At 44.7% G+C, this 21,225-nt stretch overlaps 1 protein-coding gene across 3 annotated transcripts in view; it reads right to left on the bottom strand.

The window, feature by feature from the left end:
- The window catches only part of LOC118686615 (bifunctional heparan sulfate N-deacetylase/N-sulfotransferase 4-like), a 49,826-nt gene extending 28,881 nt beyond the window's left edge, over positions 1-20,945 (bottom strand). For all 3 annotated transcript variants that reach the window (XM_036382913.1, XM_036382914.1, XM_036382912.1), the window contains exons 1-2: positions 20,307-20,945; positions 5,941-7,178 (exon numbers count right to left, since the gene is read on the bottom strand). In XM_036382913.1, the coding sequence (XP_036238806.1) occupies positions 5,941-6,921 (981 nt within the window). In that variant the 5' untranslated portion in view covers positions 6,922-7,178; positions 20,307-20,945. The remainder of the gene's footprint in view (positions 1-5,940; positions 7,179-20,306) is intronic.
- Positions 20,946-21,225: the final 280 nt, after the last annotated feature.

Here is a 21,225-nt window from a genome sequence, read left to right as displayed (position 1 = left end):
GTCCATCCCTCCCTCCCCACCCTTTTCCTGGGCACTGCCACTTGCACATCATTTGAATAATGCCAAGAGTGCTAAATTGAGCTTTTGCTCCAAGTGTTCCTCCTGCTCCCATTTGGATGACAAAGGCTTATTTAAAGTCACTTAAGTAACGCTGCTCCTGAAGGAGCTGCATTATGGATGGGCTCCTGCTAATGTGTTTATTGCTGCTTCAAGTGCTTTTAAGGCAATAATTATGACTGCTCTTGCAGTCTGCACTGCCTGGCTCTTCTACAAGGCCATTCCATCATTGCAGAGTGTTGTTTTCTGTGCAGGAAGCAGCTGCTAGGGCTCCTTTTTAACTAATATGTGTTGTTTTAAAGCTCAGGTTAATGCAGGTCTCTGGAGGGGCTGATATTAAGCAGATGTGTTTTTTGGCTCCTGTGGATTCCCTAAGTGAGGCTAAATTAAATAGAGTACCACGTGTATCCTGGAAATATATTCCATTTTGATATAACCTATGACTTCAGAATTGGTTTGGAGAAAGGATTCAAGAAATGAGTACAAATCCAGGAAATCAGTGCAAGTGTAGAAGAGCAATGTGACACAAGTCAGCTTGGCACAGGATGTGAGCACCAGAAATCTGAATTTGACCTGGAAGACCTGCCATTTCTATATTATTAAAAGGATTGTGATGTTTTTAAAAACATCAAATTTTAAAATGCTTTTCAAAATGAAGTTCTCTTGAGTTCTTATAGCCAGAATGAAGGATGATTTATCTCACTTTTTAAAATAATTCATTTGTTGTTTTGTGGAATATTAGACTTTTTTCCTTGGGGGAAAAAACCCAAACATCTGAGATTAATTCTGTGTTTAACAGATTATTCTGAGATTAATTGCTTGTACAAACAATACCAAATTGAACCCTACAGATCAAAAACCAGTGTGTTCCCTGCGACAGAAGAATTCCAAGTGAGTTTTTAAACATTGAGGAAAATCTTGCTAGGGAGATAATTGTTTAATAAATTCAAGAGGTGGAAAATTTGAGCCACCAGAATGTGTTTTCTGGCAAGACTCTATAAAACACTCTGAAGACCACCTAATTTTGAGTGGGAAGCTGGCTGACGAGAGAACCCCAAATCTATTAGAATTCAGGAGGGTCCTTGGATAGACAGTCAATCCATCAGGCTGCCAAGGAGAAGAATACAGGTTCTGCTGGTGCCAAGGGAATTGTGGTGTTTAACTACACTGCTACTGAAGTTCTGAATGAAAGAACAGGCCCTGTTGAAACAAAAGAAGTATGAAACATTCTGTCTGATGTGTCTTGACAAGGCACTTGAGCAGTATTCAACACTCAAATTATTACAGAAAGAATTGGGTGATTCAAGAGACCTGAACAAGGAAAATACTGAATTAACTGTCATCTCTGATGAAGCAGAATGGAGCAGGCACTCCCATTTAAAGAAATATTATTAAAGTTTTCATGTAATGCCTCTCAGCTGCTTTTTGAATTCATTTTTAAGGACTTTGAGACTGTCCAAAAATGGGAGCTGCAGACTCCACTTCATTGTGTCACTCTCAAGTGCTTCAGAAGGTGACAGAAGTGTCACCCAGCCTCAGTGACTAATGCTTGGCTCTGCTCTGGGTTCCTGGGCTCAGCTTCTCCCTGGGCTGGCCATGGCCATGGCTACTTTACTGCAAGGGGCTTATTATGATTAAAAGGGTATCAGGGTGAGTGTTTTATCTCAGGACTGACCATGCTGCTATGCCTGGTGACGGGGCCCAGACATTTCCAGTAGTTCCACCCAAAAGCAGCTGTCCTTGCACAAAAATCAGGGATAATCATATGCTGGAGAGATGGAGTGGTTGAGCTGAGCTCCCTGCTGTGCCAGGACTTTTTAATTTGGAATTGCCAGGAAGGATGCAACTCCAACATGATTTTTTGTCTTGAAAACACTAAAACGAGCCAGAAACCACAGGCTTTAAGTGTTCCAGGCATTTTAATGATGGTGAAGGTCAAAGATAAAGAGCAGACTGTGGAAGTGAGGGGGTGTCAGAGACAAATTGTTATTTCCACTGAAGGAAGTGGAGCTCAGAGGGGGAGGCAGCAGGAGAAGGCAGACAGGCTGCAGGGAGAAGGGAGGCCTGCAGTCAGCACTAACAGAAATTACATTCCCAAGCATGGCTCCATCACTTTACTGCAGCTCAGAAAGTCCCAGGATCCTCCCATCCCTATAGTGACAATTAGAGGGGTTACAGAAAGGGGAAATGGAGCTTTTAGAGAAGGGGGCTCTGGGATATGGTGGTGCTGGGACAGGCAATTTCTCCTTGATTATCTCATCAGCTCCAGCTGGGAGAGTGGGATAAGACAGGGGAACAGGTAGTTCCTGACTCCCCTGGAAGAAGGTTTGTTGCAGTCTAAATCCTGGAGCTGAGAGGAGGGTACCAAGTGAAAAGCTCAAGATTTTTTCTTCATTTAGAGTAGTTTTTTGTTTGTTTTATTTATTGAAGGGTAAATGCCTTAGCTTGCACTGTGCTCTTGCAGGGCTTTTGGGTTAACAATAGGAGGTGTATTTGTGAAAGGTGCTGGTAAACCCTGGTGGCTGTGTGGAGCTCTTCCTGGGTGAGTAAATATTGTACTGGCTCATACTATGGCAACAGGAAAAATAGCAATACTTCAGCAAGCTCTCGCTCCTTGTTTGGGAAATGCAGCCCTCTTTGTGCTCAGTTAAAAGCAAACTTTAAAGGTGAAAGCTTTGTATTTTTTCTGTGTGGCTCTCCCAGAGACAGCATAAAAAGACATTTCCAGGTTTTTTTTGCCAAATCACTGATGCCAGTGATACTGGACTCATGTAGCTGGGGAGCAGGATCATTTACAAGAGCACAAATTCACTGTTTCTGCAAATTAACTGAAGAATTCTTTTGCCTTTGAAAATCAAGCATTGAGATAATATATTGGCAGGCAGGAAAGGGAGAAATTCATTTGCAGAGGCTCGCTAGGCTCAAGATAGAACTCCACAAAGCTGGGAAAAACAGGTTTCTGTGGCTCTGCTGAGTTCCTGTTAATTACTTAGCCAGACATGACCTTGCACAACTTCTTCAACACCAGGGACTAGGAGATCTTCTGTGGTAAACAGAGCCCATAATAACCCTGTTCTCTAATCTCTGTTTCTGTAGCTGATGCCACCCTTTATAAAAGTGTGTGTGTCTATATATATATACACACACACACACACATATATATATATACACACACACACATATATATACATATATACATATATATATATATCCCTGAGGCACCTAATTGAGAAATGGCTTTGTGAGGGAATAAGAACATTTAGGTTGCAGGAAGTAATTACACAGGCACAGGTTGACTTGTTTGATTACTGTTACATGCCAATATTGTTATCAGGAGACTGGCTGGGTATTAAAGCATTTCTGAGGGATTTGGGTGGGCATGGCACATTTGGAGAGCCTAGCAGAGAGTCCCTAAATCTCTGCTCTCTGTGAGCAGCCACAGCCCCGTCTCCCAAAGGCAGGGCAAGGCTTTGCTATCACTGAAATATCAGCCTCCTAAGTAGTTATTTTTGCCTCTCAAGCAAAGCTGCTGTGCCTTAGAGGGTGAAGGCAGGTCTGCTGATTCTTAATTGCCTCCTTCCCCAGTGACTTGGGAGATTGTTCTCTAACTGGCTGTAATTACCCTTTTCTGTAAGCTAACCAAAGTGCACTCTGCTTTCAGTGTTATGCTCATTATGTTATGCTCATTAACAGGATTCTGTTCAGTGGGTTAATGTATGCTGAGAATGTCCAGTCTGTAGGAACAGACTGATTTGTGTAGCAAGTGTTTGTGAGATACCCTGAAACAAATCTCTGCCAGGTTTGAAATGAAATCAATAATGTTGAGGACAGAGTATCTGTGGGTGCTCAAGTTGCAGGGTGGATTTATGTGTGAAACATTCACCTAAAAGGGGGAGATAAACTTTATATTGTCCCCAGAAGAGAGCTTGAGGAGAAGGTTGGTTCTGAGCCTGTGCCTGCAGAAGATTTCTCCCTGTAGTTGGTGTTTGTGGGGTGATTAATTGTGTAAGGTGAGGAGGGGATTTATCCTGTGAGTGGCACTTCTGGTGTTTTTGTGAGGAAAGTGGGCTGCTAATTTGGCACTGGAGAAGTGCGGGAAAAATGAAAGCTTCCCTTTGTACCCTGACTCAAACATAATGAATGAAAGAAGGCTCACCATGCCTTGCTTGAAAAAAAAAGCAATTAAAAAGGTCTGAATCCCAGGCAGATGTTTTTCCTTGTTATTGTCTAGATATTCAGCAGTGTGGACTGGTTGGTTTTCAGATGGATAAAGGCAAGCAGCACGTAAATATGATTCTGAATGCTTTTAACAGCATCCAGCTCTTTCTGCAGCCCCTGGATGTGGAGTTTTCTGCTGCGTCTGTGTAATGAGCACAGAAGAGTGGCTGCTGTGCCAAGCACAGCTGGAAAGGTTTGCCTGGCAATGTTGTTGACTGCTGGATAGTAATGGGGGTGACTTGGGTTTTTTCCTGCATAATGAGGTGATTCCAGTGAGAGCTCAGCTCTGAATCTCCAAGTGTCCCTGTGTGGACACTGCTCTGCTGGCAGTGTGGGCTCTTGAACTGCTGTGGAACAGTACCATTAAGGCTTCCTTAGTGCAGCAAACCATGTCAGAAAGACTCTCTCAAAAAGGTGCAGGCAGGAAGCTATTGCTGAAAAACTTGTTTCACAAGTGCATTTGGAGTGAATTTCCTCCTGTGTACGAGCCCTTGCTCAGAGCATTTCCCCATGTATTTCCAGAGAGAAAGCACTTTATTGCTGGGCTTGTGCACAGTGCTCAGATCTCTAAGGCACTAGGCACTCCACATGCTTGGTGCTCAGAATCAGCCCTGATGAGCATTCATACACCTGGTGTGGCTAATGCAATTACCCCAAGTGTTCTGATGTACAAAATTGTTTCAGTTGTATGTGAGACTACTGCTCTTGCTGGGTATTTGGCTACCACAATGGTCTGGAGAAGAGGCAAATGAATATAGAAATTGTAGAAATGGAAATAAGGGTTTGGAAATTAAAAAGAAATCTGCTTTTAAAAACAAAAGGCTTGCTTATTGTTCCTGAAAGTATTGGGTATTTGCAGGAAAAACCCTCCAGAATAAAGGCTGGAGAATGTGATAGTGCATGCTTAGGGATTCAATTAATGTCTGAATATGATTCCCACATGTGGAAAATGACAAGAACTAACTGTCATGCTGCTGAGCTCTGTCAATTCTTTCCAAGCTGCACACATCTTTGAGAATTACCCTGAACAAATTTAATGGTGTCCCTGGATACAACAAATCAAGAAAATAAGTGTGGAGGAGCCCCCAGTGAGTAGTCTGTGGGCCTTTCACTCTGTCAGATGGTTATGTCACTTGCTCAAGTGCATGCTGTGCTTCCACCCTGTAACTGGTAACTTTAAATGCTTACCTGCTAGTCTGGTAATGAAAATTATCCTGCTAACTCTTAGGAGTCATGCTGGGGCTGTGACTTCTTCAGGCTCTTTTTTTTCCTTTTGCTCTTTTTGGGTTTTGTAAATGCAGTGATGGTGAGGTTTTAAAAGGCAACCGTCTTGTACTGTTCTGGCTACTTGACAGCAATAGTGAGAGAAATAATACAGAACAGGCCTGTAGAAGATATTATATATGTGCAAGATATTATATATGTGCAACATACATGTGTATGCAAGTGCACATGTACACATCCATAAGTGCATCTCTCTGCATGTATATGGGAAAAATGGCTTTTAATCTCAGGCTGTGGTTTATGTATCTGCTGACTGCACTTGTGCACTTCCAGCCCTTACCAGGAAAAAGAGCTGCTCAGCTTTTTCAAGCTTTGCCTCCTTTTAAACCCCCATTAGCACACACCCATGTTTGGGATGGTAGCCTCCAGTTCTTGCCTTACCTTCACATCGTTGATGTTCATCCTCGTCCCCTCCTTTCCCACGAAGATGTCATCAATGTCCACCAGAATGTACCTCTCCAAGGACAGCATCAGCTTCTTCCCTGACAGGAAGGAGATGGCGTCGATGAAGATGAGCTTGTGGAGCCAGAAGGTCAGGTTGTTCCCAAAGAGGACTCTCTGGATGCCATCGTGCAGGCCCAGGTCCTGGATGACAGTCGCATGGAGAGCAGCGCGGGGCAGCGAGGCCGGGGTGGGCCTGGCTGGCTGCAGCTCGCCCAGCAGCACGGGCTGGTAGGTGGAGTGGTTGAACTGGAACACCGTCCAGTCCTGGCCAGGCAGGGGGCCCTGCTCCAGCCTGGGCGCTTTTGTGATGCGCAGCAGGGGCGAGCGAGGGTTCACCACGCAGTCTCGCAGCGCCACGTTGTTGTACAGCTGCAAGGGCAGCCCTTTCAGCCTGCTGCTGGGGGAGCTGTTCTCGTTGGCTTTATGAAAACCAATTATGCTAACACTGTATTCCACACAGTATTTTTCCAGAAGCTCTCTATTCCACGAGTCCATGGACACGTACTTTAAAATATTCTCGTATATAACAATGGTGTACTTCCCTCTCCCGTTGTCTGTGAGAGGGGGAATGTCCCCCTTGGCTGGTGCAATGGCCATGTGGTACTGAAACTTGCTGGACTCGAGGATGGCTATGATGTCTTGCCCCAGCTGGGAGTACTGGCTTTCCACAAACAGGAGCACAGTGGGATCAGTCCTAGAGGGATCAATTGGCTTAGGTGTTCTCAGCTCCGCAGACCTGTAGGGCAGAAGCTTGAGGTCCTCGCACTCTGCTTGCCCAGTGCTTTCCACGAGGGCCATTTCCTGCTTGTAGCCAGTGTAGAGGAAATAGGCGGAGATGACAATACTTGCCAAGCAGAAGGTGGCCAGGAGAATGACCAGCATTCGGAAGCTTCTGCGGAGCTTCCCGATGAGATTCATCTTTGGCAGGGCTTCCAGCTCCTGCTGGACTTAGCACTCTTCCAGATGCGCCTCCTAATGTGCCATGGGAATGAGGAGTTGCAGAGGTGCCCTTTCCAAGGTGTTCATGTGACCATTGCAGTGCATTTATGGGGTGTTTGGGGAGGCTGTAAGGCTGTCGGAGCGGGAAGTCAAAGGATCTGGAAAGACAAATTGGCAGAGGTTTTCTCAGAGAGCAGCAGCTGCCAATAATCAATGAAGAGGACTCTTAACATTATCTGCAACAAGAAGTAAAAGAAGAGTAAGTAAAACAAAATCCATAAAGCAATTAAAACCACACATTAATAAGGCCAGTGATTGGTATTGGTAATGTGAGTAAAGAGGGAAGTTCCTGAGTAGTTCAAGGAGCACTCAGTGTCACTTTCTTTCTTGGTGCATTAAAATAAGCAGCATTAAACAGTTCCTCCGTGTTCTTAGGATACAGAAATGAACTTTGAAGAAAACTTGTTGAGGATGTGTATCTCCTTATCTGCTTTTCTTATCTAAAATGCATCATTGCTATTGCAGATGGGAACAATGGAAGATTTTAGGGGCAAAATTTGGACCAAGTCAATCTTTGATAAATCTGGGAACATATTCTGCATCAAATTCAAACTGCATAAGGGATAAATTCTGTGTTGGCTTGGAAAACTAATGTGACCAAAGTGAAAGACATGACAGGAGCTTGAGGAGAGATTTGTAGGGCTTTCTCTGCAGTTTCCATTCTGCAATTGGAGCGAGCAGAGTTCATGGTCCGGTTTAGGAACTATAAAGATTCTGTGGGGATTTTCCAAGTGAATGAGCAGGCTGCTACTAATGTGGGGTGCAGCTGTGCTTGGCTCTGCCTCCCCCAGGGATCAATGGGAGGTGCTGTGTAGCAGGAGATGTACCTCAAGGAAGCTGTTTTAGTGCTAGGTGGGCAAGTAGGTGCTGTGTGTGCTAGTCCATGGCACCTCTGGCTGAAGCCCTCAGCCTCTGGTCTGCCCCTGTGTGCATGAAGTATAGGGTGCCTAAACCTCATTGCTCTGAAGCCCTTGTGCAATTCCGCCTAAGTTCATGAGAAATTGCCACTGGTAACAGTAAACCCCATGACTCAGAGACAGTTAAAGCTAACTAAATAAATAGCCCATGCTGCTCTATGGATTTAAGCAGGAATTAACATCTTTGTGAATTATTGATATTGTTTGTCTGTTGGAACAATGTGAGACAGTAAACAAGGAACGATTTTGGAACTGCTGGGAAGAAATGCTTTTTCCAGGCAGATCCTTCCAGTTGACGTGTCCTCTTCCATTAACTCAGATTACACTTTTGACTTGTGTTCTGAAAACTATTCATTCATCCTAAGGTTTGTACCTGAACCTGGGAAATGCTTGTAAGAAGCATTTAGAAAGAACGAGTTTGTTTTCTGAGACCATTTGTGACTCTGGCGGGTTCAAGCTCTTATCTGATTTACCTTCCTCAGTTGGCAGCTTGGAAGGAGATATTGATACCCCTGGACTGTGGGGTGTTCCAGAAGTGATCCTGTTGTGTCACACAACTGGCGAAGAGGGGAGTGAGGTAGGGACAGAAATAGGAAACCTCTTCTGCATTTACTCATTTCTTATGTGTGAGAGAACAAATGTAAGAGGAATCACAGCTACCATTAGGAAATTGAAGTTGTCCTGATAATCTTAAGAGTATTTGCCCTGCTTTGGTGCTTCCCTTGTTCTACAATTGTCTGCCTGCTGGGATTTCACTTCTTATTAAACCTCCAATTAAGATTCCTTCAAAAGATAACACTGGATCAAGTGAAGCATTCTCTGCAAGACAGTGTTGGAGTTTGGGTGACATTGAGGACTCACTCAGGGCTTTATCAGATCAGGACTCCTGCTCTCCGTGAGAGGGGCAGCCTCCAGGGCTGGGTCATGTGTCCCCCACAAAGAGGTGACTGCAAAAAGCCTGTTCGGTCAGCACCAGACAGGCAGGTGACTGGGAAAGAATCTTGAACTCCCGCTCGCCGGGCTGTGCATCCTCGGCTTGCTTTGGGCACTAGAGGGCAATCGCTTCTTGCTTTTGCGAGGCAGCACCGGCTCTCCCCTCGCTCCGCGGCCCTGCCTGCGGCCACGCTCCCGCCAAAAGGCTTCGCAAATCCCCAGGGCACGTAAAACACCTTAATTAAGACTCCCATGTTTAAAATTAAATAAAAGCCAGGAGTTCTGCTCGAAGAAATGTGCCGCTGGATCACCCTGAATGCTTTGCAAATCTTCCAGCCTCCACCTGTGGCACAAGGGAATAGCTTGTGAGAAGACCTAAAATGGCACGGTTTTTCTTCAGTGTTTGGCCCTGCCGGATCTCCTGGGTACTGGTATTGCAAGCTGTCAAAACAATAAACTTCACGAATATTACAGCTTGTGTTACTAAAACAGGAGAAGCCCCTGACTTTATACTAGTCAAAACAAAACTATGGTCTTCATCCCTAATTATTTCCTCCCAATAACACTGGTAAAATCTCATTGAGATAAAATATTAATAATCAGATTTCATGTTAGCTACTATCTGTTGTATGTAGACATTATAATTAAGTGCAAGTATTCCCATTTCTTGAGATGTATAATTACATAAAATTGATAAAGAATTTAAACCTGCATAAGGAAACCTGGCATTGGAACAGACCTTTTTTAGTCTACCCATTGTTTTTCAACTGCTCTGTTGAACTGATTATACTGTTCAGTAAAAAAAAAGAATGGTGTGAGGTAATTAAAGGTTATGAAAATAAATCAGCTAAATTAGCCATTAGTGGAACTTTCTCCAAGGCATAATTGGAAGTTAAGTGCCATTTGTGCCTTTGAAACTCTCCTCCTGAAAGTTCAACAGCTTTACATTCACTTCAGAATTCAACTCTCTTCGGAGAGTTCCTGTGCTAGATGAATTTGAGCAACATGAAAATAGGCCATATTTCATAATTAGTGTTACTTATGGAGTTTCATTTTGGTAACTGGTATTTGAGGTCCTGTGCTCCTGTGGTCACTGATGAGCATCCACTGATTCTCCAGGGAGGTAAAGGCCAAAGCTGGGCACATTTGGTTGAGGAATCAAGGCTGCACTCATCCAGGGCTGGTCCTTCAATAGATCTTGTCCATTCAGCTGATTTCCTCCATGTGGGGCCTTGGCCCAGCAAGAGCAGAGCACTGTGGTACAGCTCTGTTGTGATGCCAGACACATCTGCAGGGACTCTAATTTTTCTTTAATTCAGGCAGCTGAAGAAAAATGGAGGTTTAAAAATTGCTGTCTCCTTGCTAAATAACACTTCCTGCTTGTCCGCAGAAAGGCGTTTGATGGATGACTAAAGCGTGCTGTTCTGAAGATGATTGATTGGGAGATTAGGACTTGACTATTTAAAACTGATGGCACGACAGCCAGGAGAAGCAGCCCCCTGGTAATGCCATGTGGTAGCTGTGCAGCAGGAATTCAAGCTGGCTCCTCGTGGGCCAGCTCCCACGGGCACAGCTTCCCCCAGAGCTCGGTGCCTGAGCCAGCACACTTGGTGTGTGGGCTGGGGGAGCTCCTCTTACCTCTGATCATGGTAGGCAGAGGATCTCTGAGCTCCTTGAGCTTGTGGGAAGTAGAAATATAGATATGAAGCCATCAGCTGTGCTGGCTCACCCTGAGGATGGAGCTAATGGGCTTGACATCTGCAGTGGGTTCAGAGCAGCAGGACCCTGGTTGTTCCACAGCACTGTGGCCATTCCCAATCTCCTGTCTGCATCATGGTGCACTGCTGGGAGCAATTGACCTGGAGGCAGGCCAGAGCTTTCCCTTCCTTATTCTGTCATAAATCAGAAGTCAGAATGTCTTTATTGTCTATATATAACACTTCCCTTTAGGCTAAAAACCTAATGTAAAGCCTTTCCTTTTTCTTTCTAAGCTTGTATGACTACTGTCATTTACTACCAGCCCAATGAATTATGACAGCTGCCTTGCTGCTCCTTGCATGGGACTCCTCATTTATTACAGAAACAAGCAGCCTGATTTGAGTGATAAATGACTCCTGGTGACCATTTGCAAAAATTCAGGGTTTCTGTTCACTGAGGAAGGAGAAAAAGAGCATTTTTCTTTTCTTTCTCTCAGCAAAGTTTCCAGGAAATTTTTTGGCTGAGCTCACAAAACTTACATCCTCTTTGGAAGTAATTTTTTTTTCCAACTTAACCAAGCTGCAATGTGTTTTGTGTTTGTAAATGTGGCTTTGCCTGAGAGGGGTGTCAGTACCAGCTTCTCATAGCCCATCACAAGGTATTAGAAAACTCTTCTTACCCAGGATAAGGCCAGCTTCTGAGCTGATAAGGGCTGGAGAGTTCTGACTTTTATTTTATCATTTCTGAGTGGAGAGGCTGCTCAGTACTTTCACCTCTTTTGTTTCTTTTCAATGCATAATCATGTGTAAGTTAAATGCCCAATTTTTTGGTGTTTTCATCTGCTTGATCAAGTCTATATTGCACACGTAATCTTGTGTGATTTCAGAAAGCTAAATGATGCCAGAGGGTGAAGTCAATAATCAATGAATATAAAGCAAAGAGTTTGAAATACTTCAACTTGTGCACTTGATGAAAGCTGGTGTGATTTTTTTTTTAGCATGAAACAGTACTTGGAAGGGAGCTGTTTGACCCTTCTGACTTCTATTTCTCTTTGGCTTTGAGCTTTTCCAGATGATTTCAGAAGGTGGTGAAAAGGCTCCCTGGTGGAGCAGTGGTTGGAGGGTGATTTGCAGATGAGTTTTGCTCATAGGGATCTTCTCACACCTGTGCACATCCTTTGGTTCCCCAGCCCAAATGTGACATTTCATGTGGCTTAGCTCCTTGCAGAAATGTGTTTTAAGGCTGAGCCAGACCACCCTTGTGCTGAGTGTTGCCTGATGTTCAGCCTCACCGCTTCCTTCTTGTGACCCATTAACTTCCAGCAGTCCCACAGTCATTTGGACCACCCAGAAATCCCATAAATATCCCATCTGGGATGTTTCAGTGAGGCCTCCTCCAAATGGAACCATTTATGGGTCTCTAATGTGTTGGTAGTTCTGAACATAACGAGTAGTTGCAATATTTCCTCAGGAATTTCTGACTCATGCCTTCTCTGGAGTGTCAGGTGTGGAAGCTCCCAGAAATCAGTAATTAAGGTATAGTCTGAGGAGAACGATGCATGAAGAGAGAACCTATATATGTGTTTTCTGTTTTTTGACAGAGTGGGTCTAGTGATCATCCCAACAGATAAGTGTTAGTGACCACACTCACCCTCTGAGCAGCTCCAGATGTTGTGTGGTGGTACCAAAATTATCACAATACACATGATATTTTGATGTCACAGGCAAAGCATCTTAACTCTCAGGGCAGACTTAATTTCATGATTATTTTAAATATACCTTCTCAATGCATTTTCTAATGAATGTCTCTCTAGCATGAGTGATGGTGTTAAGATCTACCACGTCTCACCAGTAACTCACCAAAAATTCAAAAAGCTAAACAGCATTAAAGGGATCAAGCCTGGCTTTCCCAAGGTCACTCAGACACCCCGTGGCTGAGCTGGAAACAGCAGCCCCTTGCATGATGCCCTTCAGCAGCTGTTTCTTGATGTGTGTAGGACAGCAAAAGGCTGAGAAGGTGGTGTTGAGAGATGATCTGAAGGGCAGCAGCTTACTGCCAAAGCCACGATGACAGAACCAAAATGCCAGGGCAGGGAGTTGGGGCTGCAATCAGATGTGTGTGCCCTGCAGGATTGAGTCCTTGCTTTGCTTTCCTGGTGGAATTACTGGAGAGGGCAGTGGAATCACCACACTGTCAGTGCCCCAGCCCAGGGAAGCACAGGTGAATAAAAGCAGGCTTTGCATGGTGCTCTGAAGCAGCCCACAAAACATTGCCCTGCTTGATGCAGCAAATCTCCTGCTCTCGCTTGGTTAATGGCTCTTCATCACTTTTCAGTTCATAGTTTAATGCTCCAATGGAAGCCAATTTGAATTCATTTAACTCTTCAAATAAAACTTCTGTGAGACGCTGTATCAGATGTTTTATTGTAGTCCATCTATTCTGGTACTGTTTTCCCCTTTCCTAAGGCTGTCAATTAGCTATCCAGTTCCAAGAGAATGATTTGTGCTGTGAACTCAGCTGAGACACAACATTTGTGCGTAGAATGGTTGCCTAACTAGGACTCCTAAAAGTCAATTAATGCAGTAGCCAAACTCTGTATGTGTTGCTTGATTGGGTAGACAAGCTAAGCCATTTAAAAAAAAATTGCTAAAAACCTTTCTTATAGTTCTATTAGAACCAAGTAGCTGCAGATTTTCTGTATTGATTTTGAAAATTTACCAAGGATTATAGGTTTATGAGTGATTACTAAAACTTTACTTTTCCAAAAAAAAGAGATATAGTCCCAGGCTCTGGAACAGCCTGTTAGAAGCTGAACTATTCGGTCTTTATGGCTTTTTTTCTTTTAGTAGTTAATTGTTTCCCACACTTTGTTGTCCTATTGCTTTTCTGGGAGCTAAAAATGTTTGCCACCATGTGAGATAATTAAAATGTGTCCACTCTTATACCAATGCCAATATATTTCACTGAATAACATGTTTTGTGGTGTCTGTATCCTGTCACAGGGACTATTTGTGAGCAAGTCAGATGTGGTCACATCTGTGCTAGGAATTAAAAGGAGGCCACTAACTTATTTCAGAGGGACTACTGCTGTCACATAGTAGTGATCTATTGCTACTGCAGAGGAAGTCTATTTAAACCCAGATAACAAAGACTTTGTACTTAAATCTCTCATACAGCACGTTTGCCACATGAAATTTAAACAGGGCTTTATTCTGAGTTTGCTCAAGCCCAGTTCCAGCCAGTCAGAGACAGTTTTCAAGCTCTGTGTACATTGATTCTCATTAGAACAGCTTCCCTTTTTTATTCTTTGAGTAGTTTCTGCTGGAGTCCCCTATCCCTATCTTTGTCCTCACTGGCTGAAGGATTTGGTTATTGTTGAGAGGATTTGGTAGAAAAAGAGGAAGACACAGAGTTTGGTCCCACCAATCTCTGATCAGAGCAGATGTGAGGGCTGGAGCATCATCCAAGCCCCCAGTCCTGGTGACAACCTGGCAGGGCTTGGCAAGTAGTGGCTTCCAAGCAAAACGAAGCAAGGAGAGTAAATGAAGCCAGGGTGACCCTCCACGTGTGCCTACTTTTTTTGTGTATGTGTGTGCTTCTTGGACTTCCAAACACCTTCTAAAGGGGAAAATTCAGTCTCTTCCACCTTGCTCATAAATACTTGCATTTAGCACTGCTTCTGTTGCATGGCAACTGGGGAGCGGCAACTTAAGTTTATAATATCTCTCCTGTCTCTTCCTAGTCTTGGTTCTACACTAGGTTCTAGGCAGTCCTCCAAGAAAATTTTGAGTCTTAGGACCAGTTCTTTACAGGCAAGATCAGCTTTTTTGTGGGGACCACTTAGGGCTGCACACATGACTGCTGTCAGTAAACCTAATCTAGACAGAGAAATGTGGTCATGTAACAAAAATACTACAGTATCCAAGAGACTTTCCCTTTAATGTACTTAAGTGTTGCAGACAAGACAGTCAGAGGAAGTTTTATGCAAGATGATGAACACAAATTGAAATTCTTACCTTGAAATGACTGGAGAAGTACTGTTTGCCTATCAAGAGTAAAAATGTTTTATGGTGAAAAAGTAAGGCAGGGAATAGAACCTTTGATTTCTGTCTCTGCCACTATCATGCTTTGCCCTCTGGAGGCCAATGATTTTTTTCAGTATTTCATTTTCCCTGTCTTTGTTGAGGGAATACTAGTCTTTTCTATCTTTACATGGGCATTAGCTGTAAAATGCTCTAAGATTATTTATGTTTGGTTTGGATGTGTATAGCAGGGATATTGCAAAGTGTGCTTTTGGGAAAGCCAGTGCAAAATTCATGCTTTCATGTGCAGGCAAATGTATTTGCTGTGCTTGCTTCCTGTTTCTTCTTTTTTGTTGTACCCTGGTTAAATTCCTTTGTGTTTATTCCTGCCGCTGCTTTATGGGGTTTCTCTGAGAGGAGCCACTTTGTCAGCCAAATGAAAGATCTCTGCGGAGATTTCTGGTGTGTCATCTATGACCTATAGATACTGTTTTGCTCTTGGTTCAAAATACAAACAAATGTTTCCTTTTGAAAGATCTATTCTTTGTTTTGTCTAGATAAAGTTCAATTTGGAAATGACACTAGTAGGATAAGGGTCCTGCTTGGGAATTGAAGGGATTTTTTTGTTGAGTCACGCTCAGCTCAGAGACTGGAACTAGAACTAATGCCATTAGAGCTCTGTGATGGAATAGAGAGGCTTTGATTAACCTCTTGCTTTCATGAAAAATCTCTGTTTATTGAACTACTGAGGCATTAACTGATTGTTGAAGGGGCAGAGTGTGGAATAAAAAAAAATCCAAACGGTTGTCAGTCTTTCTGAACATAGTGCCTCTGAATCAGGCTGGAATTGTCTTTACATCCCTGTCCTCCTCTCCTGGGGGCTGAATGTATAACTCCACTTGGTTTTCAAAAACAATCTCCAGGGCGTATCATGGACAAGGAAATCCAGCCTGGCTTTCTGGGTTATGGAAGGGGCTGAGAAAATTGTGTCTCATCATTTGACACAATATCTTGTAATCCATAAAGCTCAGGTTTAGGTAACTCTATATACGTAGAGACTTTATTTTCTGCCTGAACACAAATATGTTTTTCCATGGGGGAGAAAGCCTTTTGGGAGGTCCTTCAGTTAAAAATCTGAGTGTGCGGAATGATTGCCTGTGGTTGATGCAGGCACATGGAGCTTGCACCAAGGCTGATGGGGAGTTAGTCTGATGGGAGCCTGTCAGGTGTTTGGAGGCATGCATGGCTCACTTTGCTTGCTGTGTGCACGCTGGATATGCCAGAATTCTCTTAGTCTTTAATTGTGATTTTTGAGGTACAAACAATGGTACCATGCCCTTCTGTAGGTGATTAATTCACCAGGACGCTGATGCATAGTTCCGCTCTAAATGGCAGGACACTAAGGGGGCAGAATAGTGGAGCCATTTAAAATTGCACCCCAAATAAGGTCTACAGAGTAGTAATAACTAAAAATGCCCTATAGTTATACCAGCTATTTAGGGCGATGGAGTGCAGGTAGTCTGGCAAAATATCAAGGCAGCGGGCCCTGCTTTTTTTTTTTTTTGATTTAAATTAAAAAACCCTGAGAAGCTCTGAGGGCTTTAAAATCAAATGTGATCAATAAGTCTAATTTCTGTATCTTACCTAGAAGCCTAGAAGAGTGCATTTTTATCTCATTTCCAAACATTTCTCTGTGAATCACTGACCAGCTGCCCTCCCTTCTGGTGCTTTTAGGGTGTGATCTATACCCCAGTGAGAGAGATTAAATTCAGGAATACCCTGAGGGTCTGGAACTTGAACTCTGGCCTCCTCCTTGCACAATATGGTCCCATGGAAAAGGACAAGATGTTGGCTGGAACATCCCCTGGAAGTAGAGCACAGAGGAGATGGGTGCATATTTCATGACAGACTGCCTTAACCTTCCAAACAGCCGCCTCTTTTACAGCCAGCAGCTACTATTAATTATTTATCAGGACACTTATTTATACACTAAAAACTAAATTCAGTCCTTTCAGTGGAGCCTGGCAGAGTGTGGGCTGTAATAAGTAGCTGTGGATAGTCTTTCAGGAGGGGAGGTTTTGTGCAGAGCTCTGCTCATGGGAGAGCCTGTCCACATGATTCTCTCTGCTGTTTGTGCCTAGTACTGATATTTACATGTGGGAGATGAAAACCCAGCCATTAGTAAGAGTCTGGAGCTGTGGGGCATCAGCCTGATCCCCCTTGGCCAGGTTTAGTAAGGAGAGTTCTTAAGCCACCAGCATCCAAGGAGGAAGAGGGAAATCCCTTCCTTTGTGCTTCCTTCCTCATGAGGAAGCCCACCCTGCTCTGGCTTCTCCTTCTGTGTTTGCTCTGGCTCTGTAAAACCCATCCTTGCAGCAGAGGAGGGAGGATGAATTTGCTCCCTTTGCCTCCACTTGGGGAGAGCAGCTGTGACCCCTTCTATAGCCAGAGGGAAGGGAATAGGTTTTAATATTTCTCTGTTCCTTTTGAATTGAGTTCAAATGGCCATCCATGACTTGTGGTGCCAATGCGTTTTCCTCATCAAATACTGACATGGTTTCTACACTGGTGTGCTGTTGCCATGTAATTCTGCTGGCATTGCTGTTTAGGTAAAATATTATTATTTTTCTATAGCAACTGTTAGTTTCAGTAGGAATTCCAATTCCATTGTAATTATTAGAGACAGTGGTTGTAATAAATGTTTAGGATTGACTTGCATGATTTTCATTTTCTTCCAGCACCTGATGCTTTTAATGGCTCAACTTTTCTAATTTGAATGTTGACATAGATGGAGAATTGATTCTGAATTTCTATCTAGCACTCTTCTGGGTGGCTTACTGTGGTGGGGGACATTGCTTTAGCATCTCAATAGGAGAGAGAGACTTGTTGCTGTGAGCCGTGCCTTCTTCAGCCTATCTCAACATGGGAGACAGGACTCTTTGATGTTCCACCCAATTTCCAGCAGAGACCCTTCTTCTCCCCAAGAGTCCAGCCCTTCTGCCTGCTCTAATGGTCCTCAACCGCATCCCAGGCCTGAGAACAAGGGATCTGATGGGCTGCCCCCATACACTGTGCTCCTTTACATGTGCAAACGGTTTCAACCCAGGCTCCCCTCCCTTTGGGAAGTGTGGAGAGCCCTTGGCTCTCACCCTAAGCTCAATGCCCTGTTCCTGAAATGACTCCCCAGGCTGGGCCAAGTGCAGCTTCCTGCACAATTCCAAGGTAACCTTTCCTTCAGCCATCCAGACCCTGGCTTCAGTGCCTTGCTGCTCTCAGCCCAGGAGTTGCTTTGTTCAGAAAAGCCAATGGTGCAGGTATGGAAAGCAGTTTCTTGGATGCACCTATGGAGCTGCAGAAAGAGGGTTGGGATTGGATACTCTTTAAGGTCCCTCCCAACCCAAACCATTCTTAGATTCTGGGATTATGGAAGCTTTGCAAAGCAAACACTTGATGGAAGCAAACAGCAGATTATTCATGCAGCTAAAGCTCAGCCATCCTTATGGTCATAGAGGCAGTCAAAGCAAAATTGTTTGTGGGCAAATCAGGATGATTTGGAACAGAAATGATACTTTTTTTTTTTTTTTGGTAGAAGTTCATGATATGGCTTCCTTTACTGCTTGTAGAGAAATGATGAATCTTTTTCTGGGGACATAGAGTTAAATGCAATTTTTTGTTTATCTAACTGAAAACTCATAGTCAGAACTAATAGGAACTCATCAGCATTTTCTGTGCTCAGTATTGCCATGGGTTTGCAATATATGGTCACATTTTCCTTAAAGTATCTCATTACACTGCTGGGATAATTCCTGTACTGCAACCTTAAAAAAGCCCATCTTTACTATTAGCATATTTTTATCCTGCTCATAGTGAGTATGGCAGTTGAACTCTAGAGCAGCTCATGATTCCTGCACGGTGCTAAGGCTGATCATGGCCATTACAGAGAGTGATACAGCAGATATCACAGCCTCTGAACACCCATAAAGTTTTAATAGGACTTGCAGAACTTGACAGTGTGAGTTAATAGGGTGCTCAGGCTGAAAAGGACTTGTATGTGGTGTGTGTGTGTGTGCAAGTGGTCAGTCACTGAAGCATCCTGTTCTCTGCTGAAATGTAACCCTTTGAATTTGATTTACTCTCATAAAAGGCAAGTTAGAGGAGCATTTCCCCAGCCTTGGAGAAGAGAGTGGTATCAACAAGGCATGAAGATACTCTGCTTTCAATTCTGAGGCTTTCAGACATTAGGCATCTATTATGAATCCAAAAAAGGCCATGTTCTGGGGAAATGGCACAAAACCTGACAGACAGCTGTAAACTTGTGCACAGAGCAGTGGCATGAGGAACCATCTAACCCAGCTGAGCAGATCATAGGGTCTGATTGATAAGATTCAGGAGGGAACTCAAAGCCAAGAATTTCCTTAGTTAAATGGACTTGGCAGTTCACAGCCCACCCCAGCCCCTCCTTTAGAGCAGCATTCCCAAAAGCAAGGCAGGCAGTGCAGCTTTAGGGAGGGGAAAAGGTGCATGGGGAGAGTGCACAGACAGGATGGGGCAAGACAGGGAGCCACCTGGAAATGTTGCCAGTTATTAAAACTTCGTGAACAAGGAGATCCTGCTGTCCTTGCACAGGCTGAACATTTATGGCAGGTGGATCGTGATTCAAGCTACTCAAGAAATGGGGTGAAAATGAATTACTTATCTTTTATCTTGTTCTCTGAGAGCATTCACAGCTAGGAGAGGGGGAGTAACCTGCTACAGGGGGTAGGCCAGATTCTGCAGCATTGATTCACACAGAGGGAAGGAGGGAGGCTTCAGCCAATATGAATGAGAATGTGGAAAACTAATGTTTTACTAACAGGAGTTAGTAAAAAATGACCTGGTAAATTCCCTGGGGAAAAGAGAACTTCCTGAGTGTGGGGTTTTGTTGGTATGTGTGGTTAGGACAGTGCAGGGCTTGTGGGAAGAGACTTCTTCACCTTTGAGCATTTTCCTGTGTGTGAAAGGAAAGGAGTGACTTAGAGCACCCAGCAGCCGTGACTTAGAGCCCCTGTGCCAGCTGTGGGATAAAACCCCTGGGCTGCTGCTGGACTGGGCTCTGGAGCATCTGAAGAGCCCACACTGATTCCTTCAGTTTAGCTCTTACTGCCTCTAACAATCCTTGCTTCCACTCTATAAATGATCATGCTGTTTAAAAAAAAAAGGTTTCAGACAGATATAGTTTGCTATCAAAGTGCTGGAAGAGAGCAGATCTGTAGGTTTTGGCTTCCTCACAGTACAATTACTCTTACTTTGGTGCAGATTTAATGTATCTCCTGGAAAGCTTCTACCAGGTCATTTTAGTCCAGTAGTTCTGCTGGACTTTACTGGATGGTAGCAAAAAAGGCAAAGGATGTGGAGAAGACTAAAGAAGCAATTGTATCTTTTTTTCCCCCTCATCTAACTTCCCGTGCTCTCCCTTCTGTGGTCTTTCATGCATGTAGGCCGACAGCTGTTCCCCTTGGGAACAAGATCCCTTTGAATCAGGGGCACTTGCATGGCAAAGACTATCTCATCCCAAACTTCCAAATAATCCTTGGGATGCCAGGCTCCAGGCAGCTTTTGGAAGCACTGTGCAGAGGTTCCAGGCAGATCATTGGGCACACTCTGGGTATTTGTACCTGCTCTGAGTGTAGGCACTGCCCGTGTGCTGGTGTGAGTGTATGCCCACAAGCAGAGGTTGAGAAGCTGAACAGCTTACCTAGAGAAGAATTTCTTTCCTGGTGTGCAGCAAAGAGACTCCTGCTATTCAAAGCTCTTCACAGGGCTCCAGGTGAACCAGACAGAGTTCTCAGTTGCCAGCAGCTCTCAGCAGCATCCCAGGAAGGCTCCTCTTGCTCCGGCCCCAGCCACTGAACTCCACCGGCACAATCACATCTCATTTGTACGCAGCCTGTCCTTTCAGAGCGAGCAGCCAGCTGGAACGATTCAAACCTCTGCTCAGCACAGCGTTCCAAATGCAGCTTCCTTCCTGGGCACGGGGATGACGCCGGGGAGCCGCCAGGCTCCGGCAGAAAGGCTGCGAGAACTCTGGGATCAGCCCAGGAGCCGCTGCTCGCGGTCCTGCCGCCGGCGCCGCGCTCCGAGTGCCGGAGCCAGCCTCCGGCTCCCGCGGATCTCCGGCAGCAGCGAGGCGGCTTCGCGGGGCTGCGATTGGCAGCAGCGGCCGATTCCTGCCGCTACTCAGCCCGCAGACTTGCAGGGACTCGGAGCTGCTCTGATGTCATTCCGGCCGAGGGGGGGATGCTCGGCGAGGACGCCGCGGCGGAGGCTGGTTCGGAGATGAGCTGTGTTCCTCTCCCGCCGCCCCGATGGATTCCGCGCTCCGCGAGGATTTGCATCATCTGTCATCGTGCGGCTGGACCACCTCCCCTCCTGCCCGCCCCAAATGCGGGAGGGAAGTGCCTCTTCCAGCTCCTGGTTTTACACCTGGAGCCTGCAGCGGAAAGCCTTGGAGCAAGGCAAAGTTGGCAGAGTCATTTTTCTGGCAGGAGGATGCTTGTGCCCCCAGTGCCCCCCATCACTTCTCCTGTCTCCAGGCACTAAAAAAAGAGGCTTAACAAAATCCCAGCACTGGAAGGCTTTTGGTTCCTACTCTTGTTAGGTCACTGATAAGATCA

Source organism: Molothrus ater, chromosome 4 (genome assembly GCF_012460135.2).
Source record: "Molothrus ater isolate BHLD 08-10-18 breed brown headed cowbird chromosome 4, BPBGC_Mater_1.1, whole genome shotgun sequence".
Classification (NCBI taxonomy): domain Eukaryota; kingdom Metazoa; phylum Chordata; class Aves; order Passeriformes; family Icteridae; genus Molothrus; species Molothrus ater.
Note: the sequence above shows the minus strand (reverse complement) of the source record. Positions and strands in the feature narration are given on the sequence as shown.